Here is a 24608-nt window from a genome sequence, read left to right on the forward strand (position 1 = left end):
AAGACAATCAAATAGAGGGACAGAAAGATGGTCTGTATCTGTCTTGTCCTCTGAAGTACAGAGGATTATAACCATTGGATTTTTTCCTATAAATATATTGATATATATAGAGCAAAGCTGTAAACAACATTAGGGTAGTGCCTTCCTACCTTCTTAGCTATGCACAGAGTTCGGAGGCCATCTCGGGCATAGTAGTCCAGATGCTTCTGTGTTCTGTCTTTTATTCTTTTCCTTCTCCTCTCTGTGTAAGTGTCAGCTGTGAAATACAAGGGAAAGATTCCACATCTTAACCACAGATCACTTCAGACCTAATGACCTAAGATTAAAAGAGTGGTCAACTGAGTGAAAACTGGATTCCATTGTAATAGCAATCCCTTTCAAAGTGTTCACTGTGTTGCATAAACTTAAGATTGGTGAAGGTTCTAGTTTCCTTTAAGATGATATTTTTTCTTGTTGTTGTTGCTGTTGCTGTTGTTTTTTAATGGTACAGCACTCTTGCTGACAAGCTGAAATACCATGGCCAGGCCCATATGAAAGTGTTACTGCAGAGCACACAACCCACATGGATTAGTGCTGTCAGTGAATTTTAATTAGCCATATTATCAGCACTACTCAGGTTAAACAAGTTCTGATCTGCAAGGATAACACTACAGAGAGCTTGTTCCTTATCTTTATACTCCTGATGCCTAGATATTATATTTCACACAGAAGAGAGTACTGCAAACTTCTTGTGCCTCTTTGTAGGAGACACAACAGGAATAGCTCATTGGCTTATTACCTTTGCCAGAGTCTTCCAGCAAGTCCATTATAACAGAGTCAGCTCCTTTTGTGTAGACAATGACCTCCTTGGTGAGAGGGTGTCTCACCACTACAGACATCCTTTTCCTTACTGAGTCAAATCCCAAAGTGTAGAGGATATCAAAAGTCAAGAGTGTGCCTTGTGGTAACTGTACGGTCACCTGCTCAGGAGTCCGGGACACTAAAGTAAAACTGTATGCCTGGGCAGCATAGACAAGTGCTGCCTCATCTGGGCTTTCAGCCTCATAACAGAAGTCCGTTGGCAAAGAACTGTGAGTAACAGTCTTAAAAACCTCATCCAAAGAAGCACTGCCAATATCTGTGCTGCACTTGTCCTGGAGCCCAGCGTCCCTATTGCTGTCACAGCAGTCGTTGTCCTCGTCACAGCAATCCAATGCAGCAAGGTGCTCCCTGGTGTTCTTTGCACTGAAGCTAGCTCCTAGCTCTGAACTAGACTGAGATGATGAAAAAGACTGGCTGAGGCTTGCTAACTTCAGCCGATGAAACATCTGATGAATCTTCTCCAAGGTGATTCCTGAAGGTTTTATTGGTGGTGGGACTGTAACCTAGAAATATGAGAAAACCTTGGGTATAATATGGTTAAAAATAAATGAATGTGAGCTACAAGATACTTTCTGAAGCCTCAGTATATTTCTTTTCTAAATGACAATAATAGAAAATGCAACAATATTTTTTTCTCTTTAACTGTGTTAAGGGAATTCAGCAGAGGAGTCATTGGAAAATTGGCATCTGAATTTGATGGTGATTTGTGTCTCTGCTTCTGAAACAGAGATGAAATCAAGGCCCTTGTAATTCTGATAATGGCCTGAGAGATCAGAGAAAACCCTGTATATTCAACATATTTCTTACAGTAAATGTATTATTAAATCTAAAAGGAAAAGCACAGATACTGCGGTAGCCATATCTATTCATCAAACATAAAGAGCCTTGTTAGGTAGGGATATACACAGACAGTGAAACAGTAGACATTACACAAAAGATAAAAGAACTAGAGGACAGCTCCTGTACAAAACCATTTCTCACCCCCTCAGGTTTCCCTGAACAGTGCTCTATGTTGTTACTGTAAGCATGATCAGTTTCCTTTGAATACTTAGTTTAAACAAAGTTAGATTACCCTCTGTCTTGGCTCAGTAGCTGTGGAGACCACGACTGTATTGCAGATGGCAAGGGCAAGAAAAAAGTCAGTAAGGGATGTGGCAGTCTGCATATGTATAAAAGGAGAGAGATTTTCAGTCTGGAGTGCAGCTTCTCTCACTCTTCTCAGCAGCTTACTATCTGGAGTCACATCCTTTTCCTGTAAGAGAAATTAAGGAAAATTATTCCCATTTATAACTGTGCTCAAGGAAGATCTCTCAACTCAGTAGTCTTCTGTTGCCTCTTATTGAGTTCACACCTAGAATTATGTAAGATAAATGCCTTTTGTACTTAACATCTGGGGAAAACAGATGTATTTCTAAAGGCTACATGACTAGATTATTAGGAAGAAATGTACCTTAAAATAGAAGGAGATTTCAGAATTTTATTTCTTTTGAGATCTATCTCAAGAATAATCTATACTGTGTCCCCAAACTTTGAAACTTATGACTAATGAATTAAAGGTCATTCCAGGTAGAAGTGGATTTGGGATTGCCCATTTCAGTGATAAAGCAGCAATGCTATTTCAACAGAGAACGCAGCTTGTGTTTATAGCTTGGTTACAACAAAAAAGTGTTTTCAGAATCATTTTGCTTTGTACCCGAAAGAGAAGCTGTCTCAAAATGCTCTTCCTCAGCTTTAAAATAAACAGGTAAATGCATACGTTCTGCATTTGTTCCTGAAACGGTACTATAATCTGCTACCACACTTTCTCTAATCAAATCTAAATTCAAAAGCCAAACTACTTAACAATGTTACTTACCTACAATTTAATCTGATGTAGGGCTACAGAAATATGACTTTTAATGGAAATTTAATGTTAGCAGAATTAGTTTTGGATTTAATTCAGGGCCATATTTAACTAGAGCTTCCCAATTTAAAAGACATCTTCTGTGAGCCAACACTTTTGGATGCCTTCTTTAAGGAATTGCCAAAGTGATTTAGCTGCTTGCTAGTTTATCTCAGCTACTACCCTCTCCTCCTTCAATTTGGCACAGTTTTATTAAGTTCCCTAAATATGCAACAGCTATCAATCAACCACCTTCATGGCTGTGCAGTGCTGAGCTGAATATGTTATGTTGTAACTCCTGCTTGCTAACATGAATACTGGTCCTTAAATTATCCCAATAATTGAAAATAAATCTATTGCTCATTCTGCAGCACAGAATTCATCTGAGATTCAAAGACAGAACCAGATAATGCACTCTCTGCAACAGGAGGTTCTGGTTCCTCTGGCTCAGTATTTTCATTCTTTTAATGTGGGCAAAAATTTTACATGCAGATGCAGTCCCTCCTCTAGCAAATTGACACATACTGAGGAAAAGCCTGATTTTCAGATATCTTCTCAGGCCTCTTAAAAGGAATCAGACATTGAAAAATTAAAGTGGTCATTCTTTAGAAACCATTTCACAATGTCTTACTGCAGCAGCTGATAGGTACCTGTGCGCCTACTGTGCTCACTATCTACAGCAGTCCCAAATAGCTGAACTGAAAAATTCCCATGTAGAACATATTATGTGCAGACATAACTCTCAAAACAGTGATGTTGGGAATTATATTCAATTCAGAACATTAATGATTAGAAATTCTCTGTTTGCCCAGCTATTCATATAATTTCCTCATGCATTGCCACAATTAGAATGAACCTCACCAACCACAGATTATTACACATGGATCTCAGCCTCTCCTATCCATCACCATCCCACTCAGTTTTGTTTGCACATATATATCCATAATATATGCCTCTAACTAGTGCCAAAAATAACAACACATATGTAGGCATTCTATTTCAACTGAAACTTTCTGAACTCAAAATTTTCCTCTGGAAAAATGGAAAATTGTCAGGTCAATTGTGGCCTCAGAAACAAGTTTTAAATATAAAAAAATACAGAAATCAATATTTTTCTCTCTTTTTCTTTTCATATTCAGTGAAAGCAGGGCTGACCTGAATTTCCCTATTTCTCTAGTTTCAGCCTTATGGAATACCAGCAGATAAAAGAATTCAGACAAACAAGTCTGTTCATTGACCAGCCTGAATAAAACTGAATGAATTAAACAGAAAATTAAATGAAACAGCACTGATGATAATCAATTAAATTTACCATACTTTCAATGTTACGTTAGTAAAATGTTGATGTTATAAAATGGCTACTGCAATTCAGTTGTTAAGATCTCTGTATTAGTTTGATAGCATTTCTTCTACTTGATGGCGCTTAAACCTGATGATAATAGGACAATTGAAATCTTCATGAAATGTTTCTAATAGCAGGGCACTGTTTATTACAATTATTAAATCTAGAAGAAAATGTGCTGTCAAGATCTTACTTCATAAGAACATTTACAGGTAGACAGAATAAATGTTAATGCCCTATCTTGTTCCAAAATTGATTATCATTTTATATTTTCCTGCTCTTTTAAATTTCCCTGAAGTCTTGCTGTCAACCATATCTCTGTTGTTTATAGTACATTATTTTAATTTTTCCTCTGAGAAGTTGCAGCAGCCACAACAAATCAAATAAATAAAGTCAACTGGCATTGTCTCATTTTGAGGTACCCAAAGAAACCAGTAAGGTGGCCAATGCCACCTTCAATGCTCTGAAGTGACCTGGTGTCCTCTTCTTTGGCTGAAGGCTGTCCTGTAGAGGGCCAGACAGACAGGATAAAAATTGGTTTCCATTTTCATAAGAGGTGTGAAATAACAGGTGAGTCTGCTCTTTTCCCAGTTGCATTAGATATATAGACATATCCTTCTCCCTCCAGATTTCTCATAAATGTTTATGAAAGGAATAAATCGGTCACTGCATTTCTTTCTCAGACTCCTTCAGAGATTTCTGAAGTAAAGACTACACTGTTCTTTTGTCCTTTCCATTCCACATAAAACCTAAAACATACACAGACATTATGCTTTTTTACGATACCAGCATAATACTATAGAACTTGTCAACAATTCTCAACTACAGACTTTGGTAATAGCGTGAATATGAATTCAAACAGATTTGTCCAGCTCAGTCTAATTTTCTGAGCATAACTGTTAATAGGTTGACCTCTATCTTTTTGTATTTGCATCTCAAGATAGCAAGATGACTGCTAACAAAAGTTAGGAATTTGCTTTTCCATTGTTCAAGACCTTGTCATGCTCTTTCCCACTGAACAGACTTTGACATCGAATTTTAGGGGGTTGTAGCTGGACACAGGATTCATCTTATCTTATGAACTGCATAAATGACGTACAAGGAGGCTCCCCAAACGTTGTGATCCTCAGGGATCACAAGGACTACAGAGAAAAATATTGGAGGGGATAAAAACAGAAGTTAAGCTATAGGATTTAGACTCTGCATAAAATCTACACTATTTTTATTCCAGAAAAGAAAAGCAGTGCTATTTAGTTATTCTTGTAGGATCTGCAGTCTCCAGTTTAATTAACTTTATCAAATACCATGAATTACCCATCATTCTCATCTCAAGCTCAGAGATGCACTGAGATGAACATGTTAATTAATAAAAGCTTCTTAAATTTCAGGAAAACATCAAAACTAGTCGAGCAGAGAATGCTCTCACAAACAGGCAGGCTGAAATACATTTTGTAGCTGTGGAGCTCTTTAATTGCGGAACTGCTCAGAATGCTGAGACAAAGTCTCAAACATGCTGATTTGCAGGCACAATCAATTACCACAGTACAAATGCACTTAAAATACCATATGCAACCTGGTTACCATAAGGTTGATTGACAAGAGAATTTTGTGATCACTGCACAGATAATGCTCCTTTAAAAACTATTCACATATAAATTTGACATTAGTAAGTGATTATTGTTTGTTTGGCATAGTTATTTTCCAATTAAATTCTACATTTTGTAGGATACTATTAAGGTAACAGTCCTCCTTCCTTAAAATGCTTTTCTTGGCAACAGTTCTGATATGCAGGTGCTCACAGCAGATGCTGTAGTAACCCTTATCCAAAAATCACTGTCTTCTCAGCAGTGCAAAGTTCTTCAATTTTCCCATTTCCTGAGGCTACCAGTTTCCATGAGTAGCTTTCATGTGGCTGGCACTCCAACCCTTAGAAGCTCAGCATTTATTAAGAAAAAAGCCAACAACAACAAACTCTGTAATCCCAACTGCTGGCCTTTGGACTTCGTGTTGTTTATTGTAGAAAGCAGAGCATTGTTTCCTCTTGTGTTTTGATGATGAGAAGAAGCTGAGTCTCATGATTTCATAGTAAGTATCATATTAGACAATTGTTGACTGCCACTGAATATTTCAGTACTTTTATTTAAACAGAGACATTCATCCAGAAGGGCTCTGCAAGCCTTAAATTAAGCAATATTAAATGTGTGAGTCAAGACACAAAAGATGGATTTTTAATGAGAAATTTTGACTACTGAGATCCATTCAAGCCCACAATACTATCTGTATAACCATAGTTATACAGATGTTCCAGCTGTTCTTAGCAATGTACAAATGCATCAGACAAGGTTATATAAATTCCAAAGGACAGGAAACAGAGAGAAAATTTTGCTATCCCCGTTTCATAAAAAGGAAATTGGTTTGGTAAATAAAGATACTACTGTGCATCATTTAAAAGATATCAATATACAGGACAATACACTGGGCAATACCTAAGTGTCTTCATTTTTACCAGGTCTTCACATTTGTCACAGAGGTTAAGCAATTTATTGGGACAGGGTGACAGCAGCTAAGGCTGTTTATTTCCAGGAGAGAAGCTTAACCTCCTTCTAAAAAGCAGATGTTTCATACTAGTTCCTCAAATGATGCTTTTACAGAGGGGAAACAAGCAAACTAACAAAGGAAAACATGGCATTTTATTTCTGAAATAAACTGAAGAGGCTTGGCAGAAAAAATATCACTGGGGAAACATGTCTGGCAAGGAAGTCCTATATCACATTTCAAAAGTCAAGACCCATAAAACAAACAGATATAGAGAGGTTCTCAATATTCGATGAGGACTGGGCTGGAAAATGTGAGGACAACTGAGAACCCCCCCATATTCCAAGAACAGGAGGAACACTGACTACAAAACTATCTACTACAAAACAGAGAAACTGAATGAGACAAGTAGGATCTTAAAATCTTAAAATTAACCTAAGCTTACATCAACCAAAAAAATGTCAGCAAGTCAAAAACTCTGCCAAGAAGAACAACTGCAAAAAAATAAAGTTCCGAGAATCCTCTATTTATTAGAATTTCTTACAATGAAGAGTTGGAAGGTTTTTGCTGGCGTTTAATTTGAATTGTAGTTCTGATTTTGAAAGTGTCTGACCTTCTTCTGGAGCTTTGTCTGAAATGTCTCCTAAAAAACTTTCAAGGAGAAAAAAACGGACTGATCTTGATTAGGTTGTGTTAGATTAGGTTGATTAGGTTGTGTTAGATTTTAGTTTCAGATCTAAAATTCAGATAAGTCTAAGGCTTTTCTAGAAGTGCAATGACGATGACTTGAAATTCCATGTCAAGTACTTGAGGTGAGGCAGAGGCCACCAAACTACTGAACTGGGACAAGGCTGTTCAGCATCTGTTCAACATCTCATAGGGTCTGAGAACGTAATCTGATAAACCTTTCTTGCTTCATTTAAATTTTCTACGTGAAAAGTGTTGGGATTTTTATTTTTCATTTCTGTCTCAAAGAAGGGCAACACTTAGCTTTTGACACACTAACAAAACACACAGAACTGCTCCGGAGAGTACAGCTTTTGCATTTGGCACATACAGCTCATGGGTGGCTAAACTGTTTATCGGAGAAAATATGTTGCAGTGCTGATAGCAAAAGTAGTTTGTGGCATTCTGAACTGTGTTCAGACTCAGACTTCAATCCCATAACCTTTTCCCAACCATCACCTTCCAGAAGGATCTATACTGCCCTTTTCTGCAAAGCCAGGCTCCAGGCTCCCATCTCCGCTCAGAGCCCCAACTCCTCTTGGCACAACCCCAGCCCAGCATCCCCATTGCAGTCTACCTCACCTTCCTGCCATGTCAGGGTACCAAAACAGTACAAAAAGCTCATTCCCCTCTGTGCCAGCTACGTATCTTGTAGTTAAATATGCCAGCTTGATCTGTTTGTACTCACAATGGTGCTGCTGAATGCCACTTGAGATCTGTTGCTGTCACGACGACCAAGTGACCTATTCCGTGTATGCCCCTGAAAATGAGCTCTAGCACTCTGGCACCTCCTTAAGGGTCTCATGGTCCTTTGATTATAAGTGCCTGGTCTTTCAATGTTCATGGAAGGAAGTGTGAAGTGTTGAAGTTTTGCAAAATCCGCATCGTCTAAATCCAACTCCTTATGGGTTTCCAGGCGTTTGGCTGTAAACAGATAAAACATTATCTCTTATACTGTTCTTTGCATGGCTTAGGAGTAATTCCTTGGTTAGTTACAGAAAACCTGAAATAAACTAACCCAAAGCTAAAACAACTCAAAAGCCATCATCAGAAAAACCTTCACTATCCACTTTATTTTCTGGCAACTCCCTCTCTGCAATGTTTATTATTGTATGAAATCAAAAATGCATTTCAAAGTGATCAGTCGTTTTTAAGGATTTCTCCTAAATGCTAAGAGCTGCACTTTGCAGTTGTCTGGAAGAGGAGAAAGAAAGAAGGTAATTCACAAATTTGTTAATGCTCTCTGTCACAAGCACAAACATCTTTTCAGCAGCTTCATGCCAGCTAAATTAAATCCTTTGTGCTATGTAGACTGAGAAAGTAGCAACCAAGAAGGGGTCTGAATAAAAATGTCCAGATTTGGCGCTGGATGCCAAAAGACTTCAGATACAGACTGCAGCTAGGGTTAACTCCAGAAGATGTAGCTGCACCTTCTTTCATATCACACAGAAGTCTATGGCAATTACTTTTGGACCCACTGAGTTTGATTAATAACTAATTTCAGATTGTGAGCCTATAGAAGATTGCCTGGCATTTATTTAGAAATGAAAATGTTCTTTTTGAACTATCAAGAGGGTATTCAATGCAAGGCAATGCCTGAGATGTCTGCAGAAGGAACCAGAAAATCTTTCCTATCTGTCCTCCAAATCAGTTAAAACTTCACTTTAGGAATCTCCATAACAGGAATCCCTCACAAAATGGAGACAAAACCACAAATTCAGTCAGAAGGCTCAGTAGGTTTAAATATTATTATTTAAATTAAGAAGATTTACTAGCTAAGAGAAAAAAGAAAGTTTAAAAACATCTCTCCTACCATTTTCCTGATGTGAAAACTCATGTCCATCAACAGTACAGCGTCGGAATACCATTTTGTTTTCTGTTAGAGTCCCAGTTTTGTCTGAGAAAATATACTGAATTTGCCCAAGATCTTCAGTAATATTTAGGGCTCTGCACTGAATGGGCAAATCTACTTCTTCATCATAGAGGTCAATGTCATTGTGAATTAAGAAGACTTGGCCCAACTTGACTAACTCAATGGACACATAAAGAGAAATGGGGATTAAAACCTGAAAAAGAGATGAAAATCTCAGTGAGGTGTGTGACAAGTCTTATTGCTTTCTGTCAGCAGTTTCCTGGCACAAGTATACTAACAGTTTCAGAAAAAAAAACAGTTCTTCCTAGAGATGTAGGACCAAATAATAACAGTTTGATAAAAAAAAAAAAGAAAAAAAAAGAAACCTGCACACAAGAGCAGTGGACAGCTAGGGACAATAAGTCACGAATTTAAGACAAAATTATTTGAACCAAATCCAAAGATGAGCTGATGAGTCTGAAATTGGATTCTTGACTCTCTTACAAAGCACATTTTCTGGTCCAAGGTACATGCATGACATGCATGCTGTTCTTCCCTCCTGAAACTCTGAGATGATGCACTAGCATAGGCTAACTCTTAATGTAAAAAAGTTTCCCAAGCAATGTCTTTGCATGCAACACTTCCCATCCACTAACTTCCCTGCCATGAAATAATCTTGAATTCTTAAGGTGCACAAGTGCTCTGTTTAAGTAATGAAGGACAAACCCGTAACGAATCTCTGAGCAGCTCAGAAAGTTTTCTTCATATTTCATTCATATTAAAGAAATTCTTTTCACTTAAATCTCAGCAGATAAAGACAAGTTATCAGAAAACTAAGTTTCCCACACCCAATAATTTGTTATTCACAATTAGGTTTAATCAGATTCATATATGAGTATCCTACTTTTAATTTATGTTATTTCCTAAACCAGTAGAGCCATACATAGCTATTATTCCCCACCGGCAAAACAATTTTTGTTTCACTGTCTTCCTGAGATATTAAGTGGCATTCTTATTTAGGAATGATGGGCATAGGCAGAAAAAAAACCCTCAACAACTGATATTTCAATGTAAGCATCCTCTTTAGTGCATATCCTAGAGATTCTGGAGCTATTTAAAGATATAATACATGTCCTTATCTATATCCCTGTGATGTTTCAACATCAACAAAAAAAAATGGGTTTTGAAAGAAAAAAAAGTAGTATATGTCACACTTCGATGTTTAGAAACACTCTTTACAATATTTTCAAATAGGATTAAGAAGGTACTGCACAGCTATTACTTGATACTAATTTTTCATTGTTGATTATAGTCAGTTACGAATAGCTTCTTCCTTGAAGGTAACAGAGAAGTGTTTGTCATTTACCTGCAGTAGGATTATCATAGTCAAGAACAGGTAGAAACCAGCAAGAACTGGAGACAGAAATTTGCCATTTTCATCTGGGACATCATAAGGTGGATGTTCTGAGAAGTTTCCAGCCCAGATGCCATGACCTGTTGGAATACGTATGATGTTGAAATACACTGAGCAGGAAGGTGATTATTTTCATCCACCTGTCCCACAAGGCTCTTAGCTCTGTATACATCTCTTCTCACTCTACCTCTTGTTGCTGCAGGATTCCATCTCTGCCACCTAGCTTTAAAAGTCCTCAGTGCTGAAGACTCCCATTCCACTTTCTATCAGAAAGAATGATAGCTTTTATAGAGAGAAGCTGAAATCATTTTCATCCTTCCTGACCATTCTCAACTTCCTCCTCTCTTTGTTAGCACATGCTTCCTATAATTCAAGCTAGGCAGCTCTTTTTTACATTTCCTCCATTTCCCATCAGTTAAGTCACACCTCCAAACTGCTTATTCCCCTGTATAGTAAATATCAGTAGATTTCATTACACTACTACAGCAAAGTCTCCAGTTCAGGACTTACAAACATCCCACCTGGACTACTTTACCACCTTTCATATTGCTCTTACTGACTTTGCTTAGGAATGTTACTAAATTTACATATTCAGAAACTTGACATGTAGCTAGGACAAACAACCCACAGTGCATCATTGCTCCTGATGCCTTTTTCCTGCCAAAAACCTCTATTAGTCGACTTTGCATACCCAGTTCTGATAAAACTTCTATTAGCACCAACTAAATAAGTGGTTGTTCTGCAGCATCTGCCTACTAAAATGCTGCCAAAGGAAATTTCAGCAATATTTTATGGCTAGAGACCTCAATCACAACTGAGGGAGGACAACTGTAGTTGACAAGTCACTTCTTACACCCATTTTTCACTCTATGCAAGAAAAATACTGATTGATCCACGAGAAACATTTATTGTATAAGAGTCTTATGTCCAGATAATGTTGCAAAGCAAGAACTCAAGATAGAGCTATGGGACCATTTTATTTTTTTAACCTGAGCATATAAATTGTTTTCTTTAAATGCCGGCTTTTTCATCTGAGACTACCTTAAACCTTAAGTTAAAGGACTTTATTACTCAAGGGCCCCTACACAGAAGAAAAAGACAAGTCTCTAAATCGACATGACAGCAGCCAGGGAACAATGAAAATAAAGTCTCTCTCTCTCCCTCGCATAGAGCTTAGTTGTCAGACTGAAATCCCATTTCTGTGCTGAGAAAGCCCACTGCAACATGAAGCAGCAAAATTAAAAAAGTGATTAAGCCAGTCATTCATCTTTTTGGATGGCCCTTACTTCTAACGGTGTTACACTGATGATTGGCTAGTGGGTCGCATCACAGGCCTCTGGGGAAGGTTCACGAGAACTTGACAAGGGCACCAGATTTGACTTTGTCTCTACAAAACTAAGTCAAAGCAGTAACACTAAGCAAGTTATCACTGAGATGAAATCGATTAAAAAGAAAAGGGGCTTTGAACATAAATTGCTCATGGGAGCCTTTGTTATGTCTTTAAAGCAGTGACCCATTCAAAACTCAGCAGGCTTAAATTCTGGCCCTTTTCCTCAGGGTTAAGAAATGCCATTAATCCTGACCTGCCTGGGACAGACTGCAATCAGAACTGGAGGGCTAGAGGGTGCTTACCTGCAATGAAATCAATGTTTTTGAGATCTGCAATGTAGTAAACTACTGTCAGATAACCCCAGCTCACCCAGTTACCATATTCAACTGTGCTCACATGAAGGGAGGCACTGTGAAGCCCCCAGAAAAATGCAGACCGTTTCTAACTAAACACTTAATTCATCTCAGCCTGCTAAAGGGGCCTTTGGGCAAAAAGGTAGCTGTGGAGATTGTAAACTGCATGAATTACCCATGTGCATCTCATGGGTTGAAAATAACTCCGGCTAGTATCACCCTGAATGTATTACAGGAGAATGTTACTGAAATGAGAGTAAAGCTACATCATTTTACTTCTGTAGTTATACACAGAGAACAAACATCCACTCAGGAAGCATATCTCAATTTGTTAGCACTGATTCCTAGAATGCATTAACCCAACGGCTTTCGCTTGCTTTACACCACATATTCTACCACAGTGGAGATGAGTCTTATGTGAAATATTTATAGCCATGGCTGAGTTTCCTTCAATCTGAATTGCTCAGATTTGACATTTTAACTTGTATATTGGAAGACCAAAGAGCCTAAAGACTCCAAAAGCATTGGGCCTTCAGCCCTAGATCTGATCTCGCTCATGTCTATAAAATCAGTGTTAATCACCATATAGAAAAAACAAACAAGCAAACAAACAAACAAACCAAAAAAAAAAAAAACAAAAAAGAGAAGAGTTTTATCAGTGCTTCATACCTATGGCTCCAACAAGGCACATTGCGAACAGGAGTCCCACACACAAGAAAATATCCATATTCATCTGTCGCTCTATCTTGCTGCGCTTATAACGAGGACCATTGTTATTTAGCATGGCCTTTGTTTCGTGACCTTCAAAACACAAATAGATATCATATTTATGTATTATATATATTTTTTATTTCACAAAGTGGGAGCAGGATGCTCATGACTAATGCTAATTTAACTCTAGTTTCATTCAGTGATTTTATTGCCCATCTTCTCATTTGACTAAATCAAGGGGTTTACAGAAGACCTCCATTATATTACAGCTTTCAGTTGTCATATATATTTTACTTCCCCAAAGACAGCAGATTCAACAGGAACAAAAGGTTTGTATCAATATTCAAAACTCCTGAGACTCAAAAGCACAGATGTGCTTCTACTAACAGCCAAGTCTCCCTGAGAATAGAAGGAAAAACAACAATAATATTGAATTTTGGTATTTTACAATCAACTTGATTAAGTGCTATATTGATTTCCAAAACCTACATTTGAAAAATATTTAACATATTTTTCATCAGCTATTTAGAAGCCACTAGACACATTTCCTACATTAACTTAAACAGTATCTGACGTCAGATCCAGCAGTGAAATATATTGATGTTGCTTAGTTTTTCACTATGTGGATGTTAAGTGCTAACAAAACAGTAGGACAAGAAATAATAATACAAAAGCACACCCAAATCATAAAACTTACTGAATTAAAATTGAGTTGGTATATTTGTAATGGAAAATGAGGAATTCTGTAAGAAGCTAACAAGCAAAAATTGCATTTTCTATTTTAATAATAATATCTAAACTGTGGCTCCACAATTAGCATATTTGGATGCCATCTGTTGCTATATTAAATAGTATATTTTATGTTTATTCCTATAGTCCTTTCCCTAGAAAATACAGGCTATGCAGACTTGTATTTTACTATTATTTAGTGTGTGTGTGTGTGTTTTTTATATGTGTGTTTAGCGTGTGAGAGGTACTGTTTGCCATCTATCTTTTGGCTTTTCCTAGAGAATTTTAACTGAAAGCTGGAAGTAAGGTATGATTTAATTACTCCTATTGGATTCATTCCAGCTTTACATCAAAAGTTATTAACTGAGGGAGACCGCAAGACAGAAAATTAGCCTCCAGCCTTATGTTCAGGACATTCACCAAAGCCAGGACTCTTGGCTTCCTATTTCAATGAACATTCAATTATTTACACAACCTGGAGCTATGTCAGTGGCACCAGTTTATACCACCAGTGCTCCTCTCTTTCCAACTCATGTATATGTACACAACTGCTTATTCCACATAGGTATTCAGGATACAACTTGTGAAGCAGGAGGTCTGTATTCACTCCATGTAGGCAGAACTGAGAATGAAAACCAAGTCTTCCCTTCGGTGAACAAATGCTCTAGCCATCGAGTTACACAGAAATGGAGAGTACTACTGCCTGCACTTCTGTTCCTCCAGCAGCTGTGCGAACCTTGTTCCTCACTTTTCTTTTATGTCAGGGTTATAAGAGTTTTTTTTTTTTGTGTTGAAAAAACAAACAAACAACATGACAAAGCCAGCTAGTCTACGCAGAAACCCTCAAGCAAATGTTGATGGATTTATTTCAGCAAGAAAATGTGAGGAGCTTTATTTCCAAATTTCACCTCTGTTATTCCCTTCCATTTCAGCTGACCAACAGGAAAAGCAGTGTTCTGCACAGCTCTAATAAGGATATTGCTTTGCAAGAAATGTAATATCAGAAATAAGAGAGACTATTTTTTTTTTTTTCTCCTAGAGTCCTCATGGTTTTCTATGCCATGTAAGGCAGCACCTCACCTATCACCCCACTGGTACATTATCTCTCAGTTTCTGGATGCTAATGGGCTCATCTAAAACTTGTTTTCATTCTGGTACTTTAGTACTTGAAAAGAATATAATTCTTGCTGCTGTCCTTATTGCAATGAGAAAACTATGTTGGCTGTTGGTCTGTAATTAGGTTTTGGTGCATTAGCACTATTGCTTTGTGTAGAACCATTTGGGTAGCCATGAAAAGCAAAATCACACTTGGGTCAGATGAGAACTACACAGGCTAAACAACCACATTAAGTGATGGCTCGGCTCTTCACAAACACTTTCATTAGATAGTAAGGTTGAGGAGTAATAGGGTTATAAAAATAGAGAACGTGCCATGTTGTAATGTGACGGATCTTGAATACTCAGAAAAGGTCAGAGACCATGATTAAAAGCTAGAATATAATCAATGTCAAAGAAACCTAGAAATGAAGCAGGTACTGGCTCAAGTGACTCTAATTTTAGAAGAAAAGGAATAGACTTTTATACTGACATTAACAATAAGATGACAACTGGAAATTGAGTTGAAGACTTAGACCAACGAAACCACATCTTGAGAATCACTTTAAAACTCCCAACCTTTGCTGTTGGCAGCTTAAGCAACATTAGCAGAGACCCACATTGGAATCTGTGCTGATGTTGAAAGGAGCATACTGGGAAATGACCAAAGAGAAGAAAAATAGAAATCCTTACAGAAGAAGATAAGACCTGTTAAAATGGGTCAAGAAGATGGCCATGGAAATGAACAGAGGGTTTGAACACTTCTCCTATCAAGAAAAGTTGCCAGAGTTGGTGTTAAGCTTGGAGAAGAAAAGACTCCAGGGAGATGTTATAGTATATAATACATATTATTATTATATACATATTGAATATATATATATATATATATATATACAGTTATACATGCAATATATAAAGGGAGCTTATTAGAAGATAGAGAAAGACTTTTTACCTGGGCCTGCAGTGACAGGACAAGGGGCAATAGTTGTAAACTGAAAGAGGCTGGATTTTGATTGGATGCAAGGAAGAACATTTCTTATGGTGAGGGTGGTGAGACAGAGAAGTTGTGCCCCAGAAGTGTTCAAAGTTGGGTCGGATAGGACTTTGAGCATCTTGATCTAGTGAAAGATTTCCCTGCCCATGGTGGGGGGTTTGGACTAGATGATATTTAAAGGTCCCTTCCAACTCAGACCATTCTATGAATCTGTGAAGTTACTCCTATTTATAATCATAGGTATGATTCCAACAGAGAATTTATACAGTAGCTCCAAAAAAAATGAGTGATAGGTTTGAAATCCTCCTCTGTGAGGCACTCCTCCTTGGTCTGGTAGGCACCATCCTCACTTGTGATGTTCAGAAAGACAGGTGTTGAAAGACCTACAATGTGAAGCCTATTTTGGAAACATCTGGGAGCTATAGACATTTAAAGTCCACTTCTATAGCAATGAAATAAAATGGCTGATTGTTAGGTAAAATATTCTGAATTGTGGAGGTCAGTGTAAGGTAAATGACTCTTGCAAAAATTGTGACTTTTATTTTCTCTTAGGTAGTTCAGCCTTGAGGCCTCCCAGGCTGCTGATTAGATATACAACAGGTGACATGACTTCCAGAAAGGTAAAAATAACCAATAGTGATGTTAATAATTGTTTTTAACCTTTTATTTCATCAACAAATAAAGAGGGTATAAAGAGTTGATACACTGGTAGTTGATAGGCTGCTTCTGGAGCAGAAGAGGGCAGGGCCATCAAAGCCAATCATGCTCACTGAATAGAAGTGGTGGTAACATTCCAAAGGCAAAAGAAGCTGAGAAAAAAATGAGCTGACCCACTACTGAACCTGGGCACTGCTGCACCTGATCTGAGCACTGACACTGTCTTGCATGGTTCATGTAGATTACTGCATGAAATGCACAGCTGCAAGGAAACACACTGTCTGTGTCAGCACAAACCTGTGGGGCTGCTACCTCTTCTGTAACCTCCAGCTGCTTTAATATTGTTTCCCATGTGCTGGCACTGGTACCAGTTGGCTTTATGATGAAAACTAACCTTTTTTTTTTTTTTTTTTTTCTGGGTGGATCTTTAACTGCATCAATTTTTGCCAATGAGACCCCTCTTAGGGCAGAAGTATCAATTTTATAACCAATGAAATTATTATAATCAGAGCCGCAGAGCTTAGAGTTAAACTCACCTTATCAAAGTTGACTTGACCAGACATTCTTGCATAAATGTAGCAACATAGTTGACATGTGCAAGGATACTGTCACTTGCCAGAGACCCAGTGCAGGACTTGGCTTTGGAGATGCTTGAGTAACACCTTTACTTCAAAAGGTTATGTATTCTTCCCTCTGTATTACCAGTTCTTAAAATGTTAAATTGTGGTGCGATGCTAGACTACACATTTACTAAAGGACATTTACAAGGAAATTCTATGAATACTATAGAAAGTACTTCTTACCTGCATATATAACAATTCCTACTGCAACCTCAGTGTTTCTGATTGTACATCCACGAAGCAAAAGGCTTTCAATGTTAAAACCAATCCGTTCATTATTAGGCTTTTCCCTAGGGGGAAAAAAAAAAAAAAAAGTAAAATAAAGCTATGTCTGTTTCTGTTCTGAAACAGTATTAAACGAAATTTCTGCATGCATGTCTAATTCAAGTTGAAACCAAGGAACTGCGAAGGCCCTGTATTGCTTGTATTTCACTCAGCTTCAATAAAGACTCCAGTAAGAAGTTATAGAGAAGTTTTAAGCATCTCTAAAAGCCCATGTGTGTATTATGATATCAATAGGAAGAAATTTGGCTTTGACCTAGCACTTTATGTGATGAATTCAGTATCTCATAAATGAAGCCAAGATACATTGTGCAACCTAATTCAGTTTAAATTCTTTCCGAAAGTGGAGCACTTTTTGCCTGCTGGTAGAAGTTCAGATGAATCTATCAGCACCCTGCAAGAGCCTCTGTCTCTCTATCAACCACTGCAGGGCTTCTCATCTTTGAACCTCAGTTCACTTGAAAAGTATCTAGGCTGAGGCTTTCTTCCTCACTCTCATGCTGTTTGTAAGACTTTTCATCCTGGCTGAAGATGTCCCATTACACACAAGATCCTTCTGCTAGTAGAAGAGAGCAACGAAATCTTGATGGAAATTGTAAGGCCAGCACCTTATCAGGCAGGCAACTTGTTACTTGCCTCTGAAAATGAAAGCTACTTCTGGTCACAGTTTTTTTGTTATGCATTCTGGTAGGCTTCTCCTGAAATCTCTACCAAAACCGAGATTTTTCAGTTCACTCACTCCAAGTGATTTTGTTATTTAAGTACCAGCATAAGAAAAGACTTATTCCAGAATATTTATATTTTCCTACTTTCTATTGGATATGTATCATTGCATTTACCAGTAAACTGAAGAGTTACTTAAATGGGGGGCAAGGTTAGGTGCTTTCTCAGGGCTATGTACAGTCCTATGCCTATTTGCAGCTGCACGTGACTACATGACATAAAATGAGAGGAGTAAAAAGGTTGAGGTGCCAAATACCTACAAGCTGGTAGAATAATAGGTTTGCTTAAAGAGTCTGCAGAGGAAGATTGTAAGGCAGCTCTGACTTGCAGTGTTAAAGCAGGAGAAGGTCACTGCTGTAAGTTGGAGTGGAGGTGTATGATTTCCAAAGCACCTTCAAATTACAGATGCTTGATTGTCTTCACTGGCATTTGAACATAAGGGGAGTGATAATAGAATATTTTGTGTATATGAAACCCAGGCTTTGGTGCAATGAGATTTAAGTACCCTATATGTCAAGTTCTATTAGTTAATAAATTTTAATTCAATTGTCTTTCTTAACACATTTTAAGAAATAATGCCAGAAACATCTTTCTCTGGAAATCTAGATTTAGCCTTGGTGAAATCACTTCACAGAAGTCTTCCTGCATCCCCCTGAGCAGAATTTGCTGTGGCTAGGATGTGTCCGATGGACATCACCAAGTTCTTATCATTTTTAGCAGGGAGAGTTCTCTACTGCTACAGTCTTATAGTAGGGAGGTAGATAATCAATAATTTATTAAAACAGACCAAATGAAAAAAAAATGCATCTATCCCTGAATCAGGGAGAGAAAGGTCCTCTATTGCACTAAGCAGGTGAGATAATACACATTTCCAGAAGAGGTTTCTGTTACAGGCTTTCAACATATATTTGAAGATTTTGAAGCCAGTCCTGGGTTGTAAGGGTGTGTTTTTGTGTGTTTTCTTGTGACATATTGCCTACATTTATATAATCTCAGTGCTCTTGTGCTGTATTACAGCAGGTTAATTGGAAGGATTGCTTCAATTTAGATTATACCCAGCGGTCCTCAAAGCCAGCCACTACAGCCAGCAATCAATACAAACTTGACCTGTTTTTACGTTTTAAGATATCACACTGGAGGGGAATGACATTGCTATTAGACGCATCATTCTTACAGGACATAAATTCTCAAGACCAGGTTAGGAACAGGACTAATGGGCGAGGATCTGCTGGTTTACTATCTCAGAGGATCTGGCCATTTGCAGCTATGCCAGGTGCAAAACTCTCTACAGTGTCCTGGCAGAGACATTAACTATTAGTTTAGCTACTAGTAAACCTAAAAAAGTCAGGGTGCAGACAGGCATGCTGATACATTCATACAAGTTAAATGCTTTAAATTTGTTGCATGATGTCGAGCATGCATTTGGTCTGGGGCAGCAGCTTATTTCAGACAATTCCCTGGTGTGGGAATCAGCATAGATCAAGGATTATTCTGGAGAGGCCCTTGGGAAGCAGCTGCCCTATATTTGAAAGTAAGAGAACTTTAGGACATATGCAGTACCATACAAATTGACCTTGTAGCCTGGGAAATATCTGCTGAATTTGCTAGTATAGATTTCCCCATTATGCCTATCCCAGAATTATTTAATGAAAGAAAGAACATGAGGAACAGAGGATGCAGCTTTTTCCTCACACAATTATGTTTACATTCAAAAAAAGCACTTTTTTTTCTTTTTTAGACTAATGCATTGGCTCATTAGTATTTTTGGTGATGTCTTTTGTGTTCCATCCAGAAGCAGAAAATCTGTTTCTTTTTGTTAGATCCTGGATACTTTTTCCCTGTGGCCACAAATATGAAGACATCAGAACCATGCAGCCAGGTATCTTTAAATATAAAGAAGGATTTGGATTTAACACCTAGCATAGCCTAACCCTCAGGATATAAATGTACTTATATCCGAATTCTAAAAAGAGCTGAAGCCTTGTGAGAGCAATTTTTATAAAACAACTGAAAATTCAATGTCAAGCCTCAGTCCTGCCATGCCTTAAAACCCAGATGCCAGTCTACATTTTATATTGACTTCTGAGTTCAGGAATAGATAATAGCGATGTCAATCCATTTCTGCAAAATATGTTGCTTCCCTTCGTATCTCTCCCAAGTGAAATATTAAAGCTGAGACACTAAATGAACTTGTGGGTTACAGATACTTACATGTACCCTTTGAATTTATTGAGATCATTGTTAGGCATTTCACAGATGATGGTGTTTTGGAAAAACTCTGGTTCAAATAAAGTATTCTGCAAAAGAAAACACACTGGGAGTGAGCATAAAATACAAAGAGTACTTGAAATGCTAAACACTAACACAAATGGGCTTGGTAAATGCACATCACAATAAATAAATAAATAAATAAATAAAGGTGAAACCCTGCCCTTGGATTCATACACAGCCAGACGGTGCAGCCAAGAGCGAAAGCTGCCTATAGTTTTAATTTTTAAATTCTCAAATAGCGCACAAATAAATGCATTTTTTTGGTGAAAAATAATGTAATTATTATTTTTTTTTCAGAAGGGCATTATCACACTATAGCAAATCTCCTTTGCTGGGTTAACAAATCATTAAATTAAATTGAAAAAATGCTGTGTATTGGACAAGACAACACAGATGCTGGTTAGTGAACACACCTGTTTTCATTTAAGGTAAATGTAACAAAGTTCAAATCTTTATGAAACAAAACAGCCTTCAGCCAAAAGCAAGATCAGTTAAAAATAATTTCAACGTTAATATGGATTTTGAAATATATTAGAAAAGTTGCTTTACTGGTAAGGAATACATGATCACAAAATAAGAGCTTGCAAACTTGAATAATTTGAATACAGTCAAATAAATAAGACTAAAACAGACTAACAGCAAAACAAATAAACAACAATCCCAAAAGAAGGAAGGGGGAGAAAGAATCCTAAGTGCCAGGAGAGACAAACCAAGAAGGAGCTTCATAGGCTAAGTGTTTACTGCAAAAGAGCTGGGAGCTGAAGCAAGACACACTTTTGCTTGATTTCCCCCTTATTCAAGGAAATCCGGCTTGCTTTTTGGCTGAGTGAAGCAGTCCAGAAAGCCGACAACATGAAAGGTATATGATTGCCATAACATTTTCTTTATCAGCTGAAAAGATATAAAAGACTTTGATTTTAGATCAAGAACATGTAATAAAAATGGGATGCGAGAAACATGAAAGAGAATCATTATTGCTGTGTAATAAAAACTTTAAGAGAATTAAAAACTTTAAGAGAATTAAAAACCACTTGAAACCACTTGAAACCACTCCTCCCATTAGGAAATTCAGAACTGGTAATCAGGTCTGCTACTGGGCTTCTCTACCTTCTTCTAAAGCAAGAGAGAATTCCAGAAGTTAGACTCCTTCAGAAAATTCAAATCTTAAGAATCCTTCATTGAAATTCATAAAAGCTTTGGCAGATTGCAAGAGCAATTCCTCACAGTGCTAGTCTCCAAGTCTCTCTCTCTTTTTTTTCTTTACTTTTATTTTCTCTCTCCTGTTCTTCTTTTTCTGAGCAATACATAGATTTTATACATATACATACAAAATAAAATGTAAGTACAAACAAGTAGAGAATCTGATCTAAAAAATAAATTTTGGAGGATGAATAAAAGCTTGATAAATATTGTATGCCTTCTGCCCCCCATGGTTGGATATTTTTTTTTCAGTCTCTTTTAAGATCATTGCTGAATCTTATTCAACTCAAGAGAAAAATTAATACTTATTTGGTTATCCTATAAATATTTTTACAACAGGAGGATGGCAAGATGCAAGAGGAATATGGAGAGCACATTACTTATTGAACAACCTAACAGGTTTCTAGCTAGAAAGGGGTAGAGAAAGATGATTCTTCTCAACACATTTTCTTCTGAAGACATGAATTTTACTATTGAAAATTCAAGCTGGAAAATGGCTTAAAAGAAAAGAAAAAACACCCAACAAAACAACTTCCTTCATCTCAATCTTTTAAAGGTACGTGAATTCAATATTCCTAAGCATATCCTAAACCAAAGGACTAACCTCAGTTCATACATATTTCATTACTCCTTAAAGAGTCACACTTTATAGATGTAATTAAATCTGAGAAGTTTTATGGAGCACTTAAATCACAAGATTAAACAAAGCTCAAAGAACAAGGAAGTAGTAGACAGGCACGCTAAAACCAGCTCGTATGCTATTTAGCACACTTTTTTTTTTTTTTTTTTTTTTTTTTTTTTCCAGTCAACATACTGTTTACACTAATAATTTAAAATAACAGGGTAATATAAATGATTATTTGAGCTCAGACCTTCCTGAGCACTGGGTATCACCATGGTCAGAAATTCATTCCACTTTGCCTATGTAACAAGACTTCATATGTATAAACACTTCTGGGCACATAGTTTATCTAAATGACGACTCCAAAACTTAAAAAAACAAACAAACAACAACAACAACAACAGAAACAAAACCACAAAAACCAAACATGAACAGTTGATCTGAAGCATAATACAGCACATGCATGTTTTCTGATTTGAAAGAAGACTTCTTCATATTACAAACGACTGAGGCAAAAGTTTGGATTTTGTGTAACAGCACACCCTCTAAAAGAAAAAATGGAAAACCTCATATGCAAAGAATGCCCACATGAGATTGGTGCAGTAGCCAGCTGAACAATCAGCCTGTTGAACAGCCAGAACAATTCCTAGCTCTAAGCATACCTGCCTGGTGAAAGAGCAATAGTACATCAGCTGCAACAGAGAAGCAAAATCCATAGAGAAGTACACAGCCACTCTGGAAGGGGTGCACGAGCTGTCTTCCAATTTCTATGCAGAAATAATACACTCAGTAGTAGCAGCTTTTCTATGGGATGTGCTCTGACTACTTGCAGGGTATGGATGGCTTACGCATATGAAAGACTTGCTTCAGTAGCAAACCTGAGTACTGTGTATTGTCTCTTAAGAATCCATTGATGCAGTTTCCTGCAGGCAACTACTGTCTGAGATAATCTTCCTTTTTATACAGCTATCCCTGTCCAAGAATAACAGAGAGCTTTTGGGACAAACTGCTGCCTTCTGCCTTGGGCATTAGCAGTAACAGCAAAAAACGTTTTGCAGGTGTACTGAAGAAACCAGCCCATCGGAACTGCTGCACTTTGTGGCTGCAGCTGCGGTCGGTGCAAATGGGCTCAGACCAACCCCTGTCTGCATAGGCTACATTTTCAGTAGAGTTACCTGGCCAGAGAACCCCATCACAACTCGTCGTTGTTTAAGGTTTGTCTCCCCATCAAGGTTCGCTGTTTCCAAATGGCAGATCCCATTTTGATCAGAGGAGTACAGCAAGAGGGTATCAGCTGGGATGGTTTCATTACACTGCAGCTGTACAAAATCCCCCACTTGTACATCTTTCCAACACTTCTCAACATAGGCATGGTCCTTCCTGTTGGATTAAAAAAACATCACGGGTAAAGGTGACATTAAGAAGGCAGGCCCCCTGGTTAACAGGGCTTCAATAAAAGAAAATAGGCCAGTGGTGGCACACTGTTGTAATTTTTTAAAAGAGACAGCAAAACACCCCAAAATTACTGCTTTAGATAGTTTCATAGTACTACTTTACCATATCTCTCATTCAAAATAAAGTATCTACCTGAAATAATAATAATAAAAAAACTACAACAAAATTTCTTGTTCTAGTGTTAGGCCTGCATTCTCCACAGTAAAACTAGAAAGGTTTTTAGTAAAATTAGAAAGGTTACCTCAGACTAAGAGGTATTTTAAAGTATCTTATACAAGAAATTCAGACATTTCACCAACAGTATTCATTGGTTTTGACTGTGACTAGGTCTTGGATATTTTCCAACATCAACATATAGACCCTGAAAGAAATAAACTAGTATCACAGCTATATTTGCTTCAGGTCTCTTCAATTTGTAATTCCAAAGTTAATTTCAAGTCCTGAGCTTAGGACACAGAATCATCTTCAAAGATTAGAACAGTATGCAAATGCTCCTTAATATTAAGAGGAAAAAAAAACAACCAAACAAAAAACAACTAGAACTCAAGTTTAATGCAAAAGTTAATGGCAAGAAACAAAGAGCTTCTAAATTAAAAAAAAAAAAAAAAAGAAAAAAGAAAAAAGAAAAAAAAGGAAAAAAAAACATGGGAACATGGGGAAGGAAAGGAAATTACTATTTCATCAACAAACTAACTAGTATTCAATAGTTTGGGATATAGCATTTTTTGACATTACCTTTTCAATAACTAATCTTTCAACTGCTCTTCATCAGCTAAGCACACTGAGAACTGCACAATAAGCTTTAAAATTAGTTAATGAGAAAACTGCACAGGCAACAACAACCCAGATCCTCTAAACTTTTGAGAGTAAATTATTTTTTAATACAAATAATTGAATCATCTTAGGTCTTCCTTCTATAAGACCAAAAATGCTAATAACACAAATGCTCAAGAT

The 24608-nt window shown here is 37.3% G+C and overlaps 1 protein-coding gene across 1 annotated transcript in view; it reads right to left on the reverse strand.

Moving 5' to 3' along the window:
• ATP10B (ATPase phospholipid transporting 10B (putative)) overlaps positions 1-24608 on the reverse strand; it is a 54546-nt gene that overhangs the window by 16987 nt on the left and 12951 nt on the right. The window contains exons 3-12 of the mRNA XM_035339054.1: positions 23375-23579; positions 20318-20403; positions 17285-17391; positions 12965-13096; positions 10565-10692; positions 9160-9412; positions 8035-8270; positions 1934-2113; positions 779-1364; positions 150-256 (exon numbers count right to left, since the gene is read on the reverse strand). Of these exons, the coding sequence (XP_035194945.1) occupies positions 150-256; positions 779-1364; positions 1934-2113; positions 8035-8270; positions 9160-9412; positions 10565-10692; positions 12965-13096; positions 17285-17391; positions 20318-20403; positions 23375-23579 (2020 nt within the window). The remainder of the gene's footprint in view (positions 1-149; positions 257-778; positions 1365-1933; positions 2114-8034; positions 8271-9159; positions 9413-10564; positions 10693-12964; positions 13097-17284; positions 17392-20317; positions 20404-23374; positions 23580-24608) is intronic.

The sequence above is a fragment of the Oxyura jamaicensis genome, chromosome 13, assembly GCF_011077185.1.
Source record: "Oxyura jamaicensis isolate SHBP4307 breed ruddy duck chromosome 13, BPBGC_Ojam_1.0, whole genome shotgun sequence".
Classification (NCBI taxonomy): Eukaryota; Metazoa; Chordata; class Aves; order Anseriformes; family Anatidae; genus Oxyura; species Oxyura jamaicensis.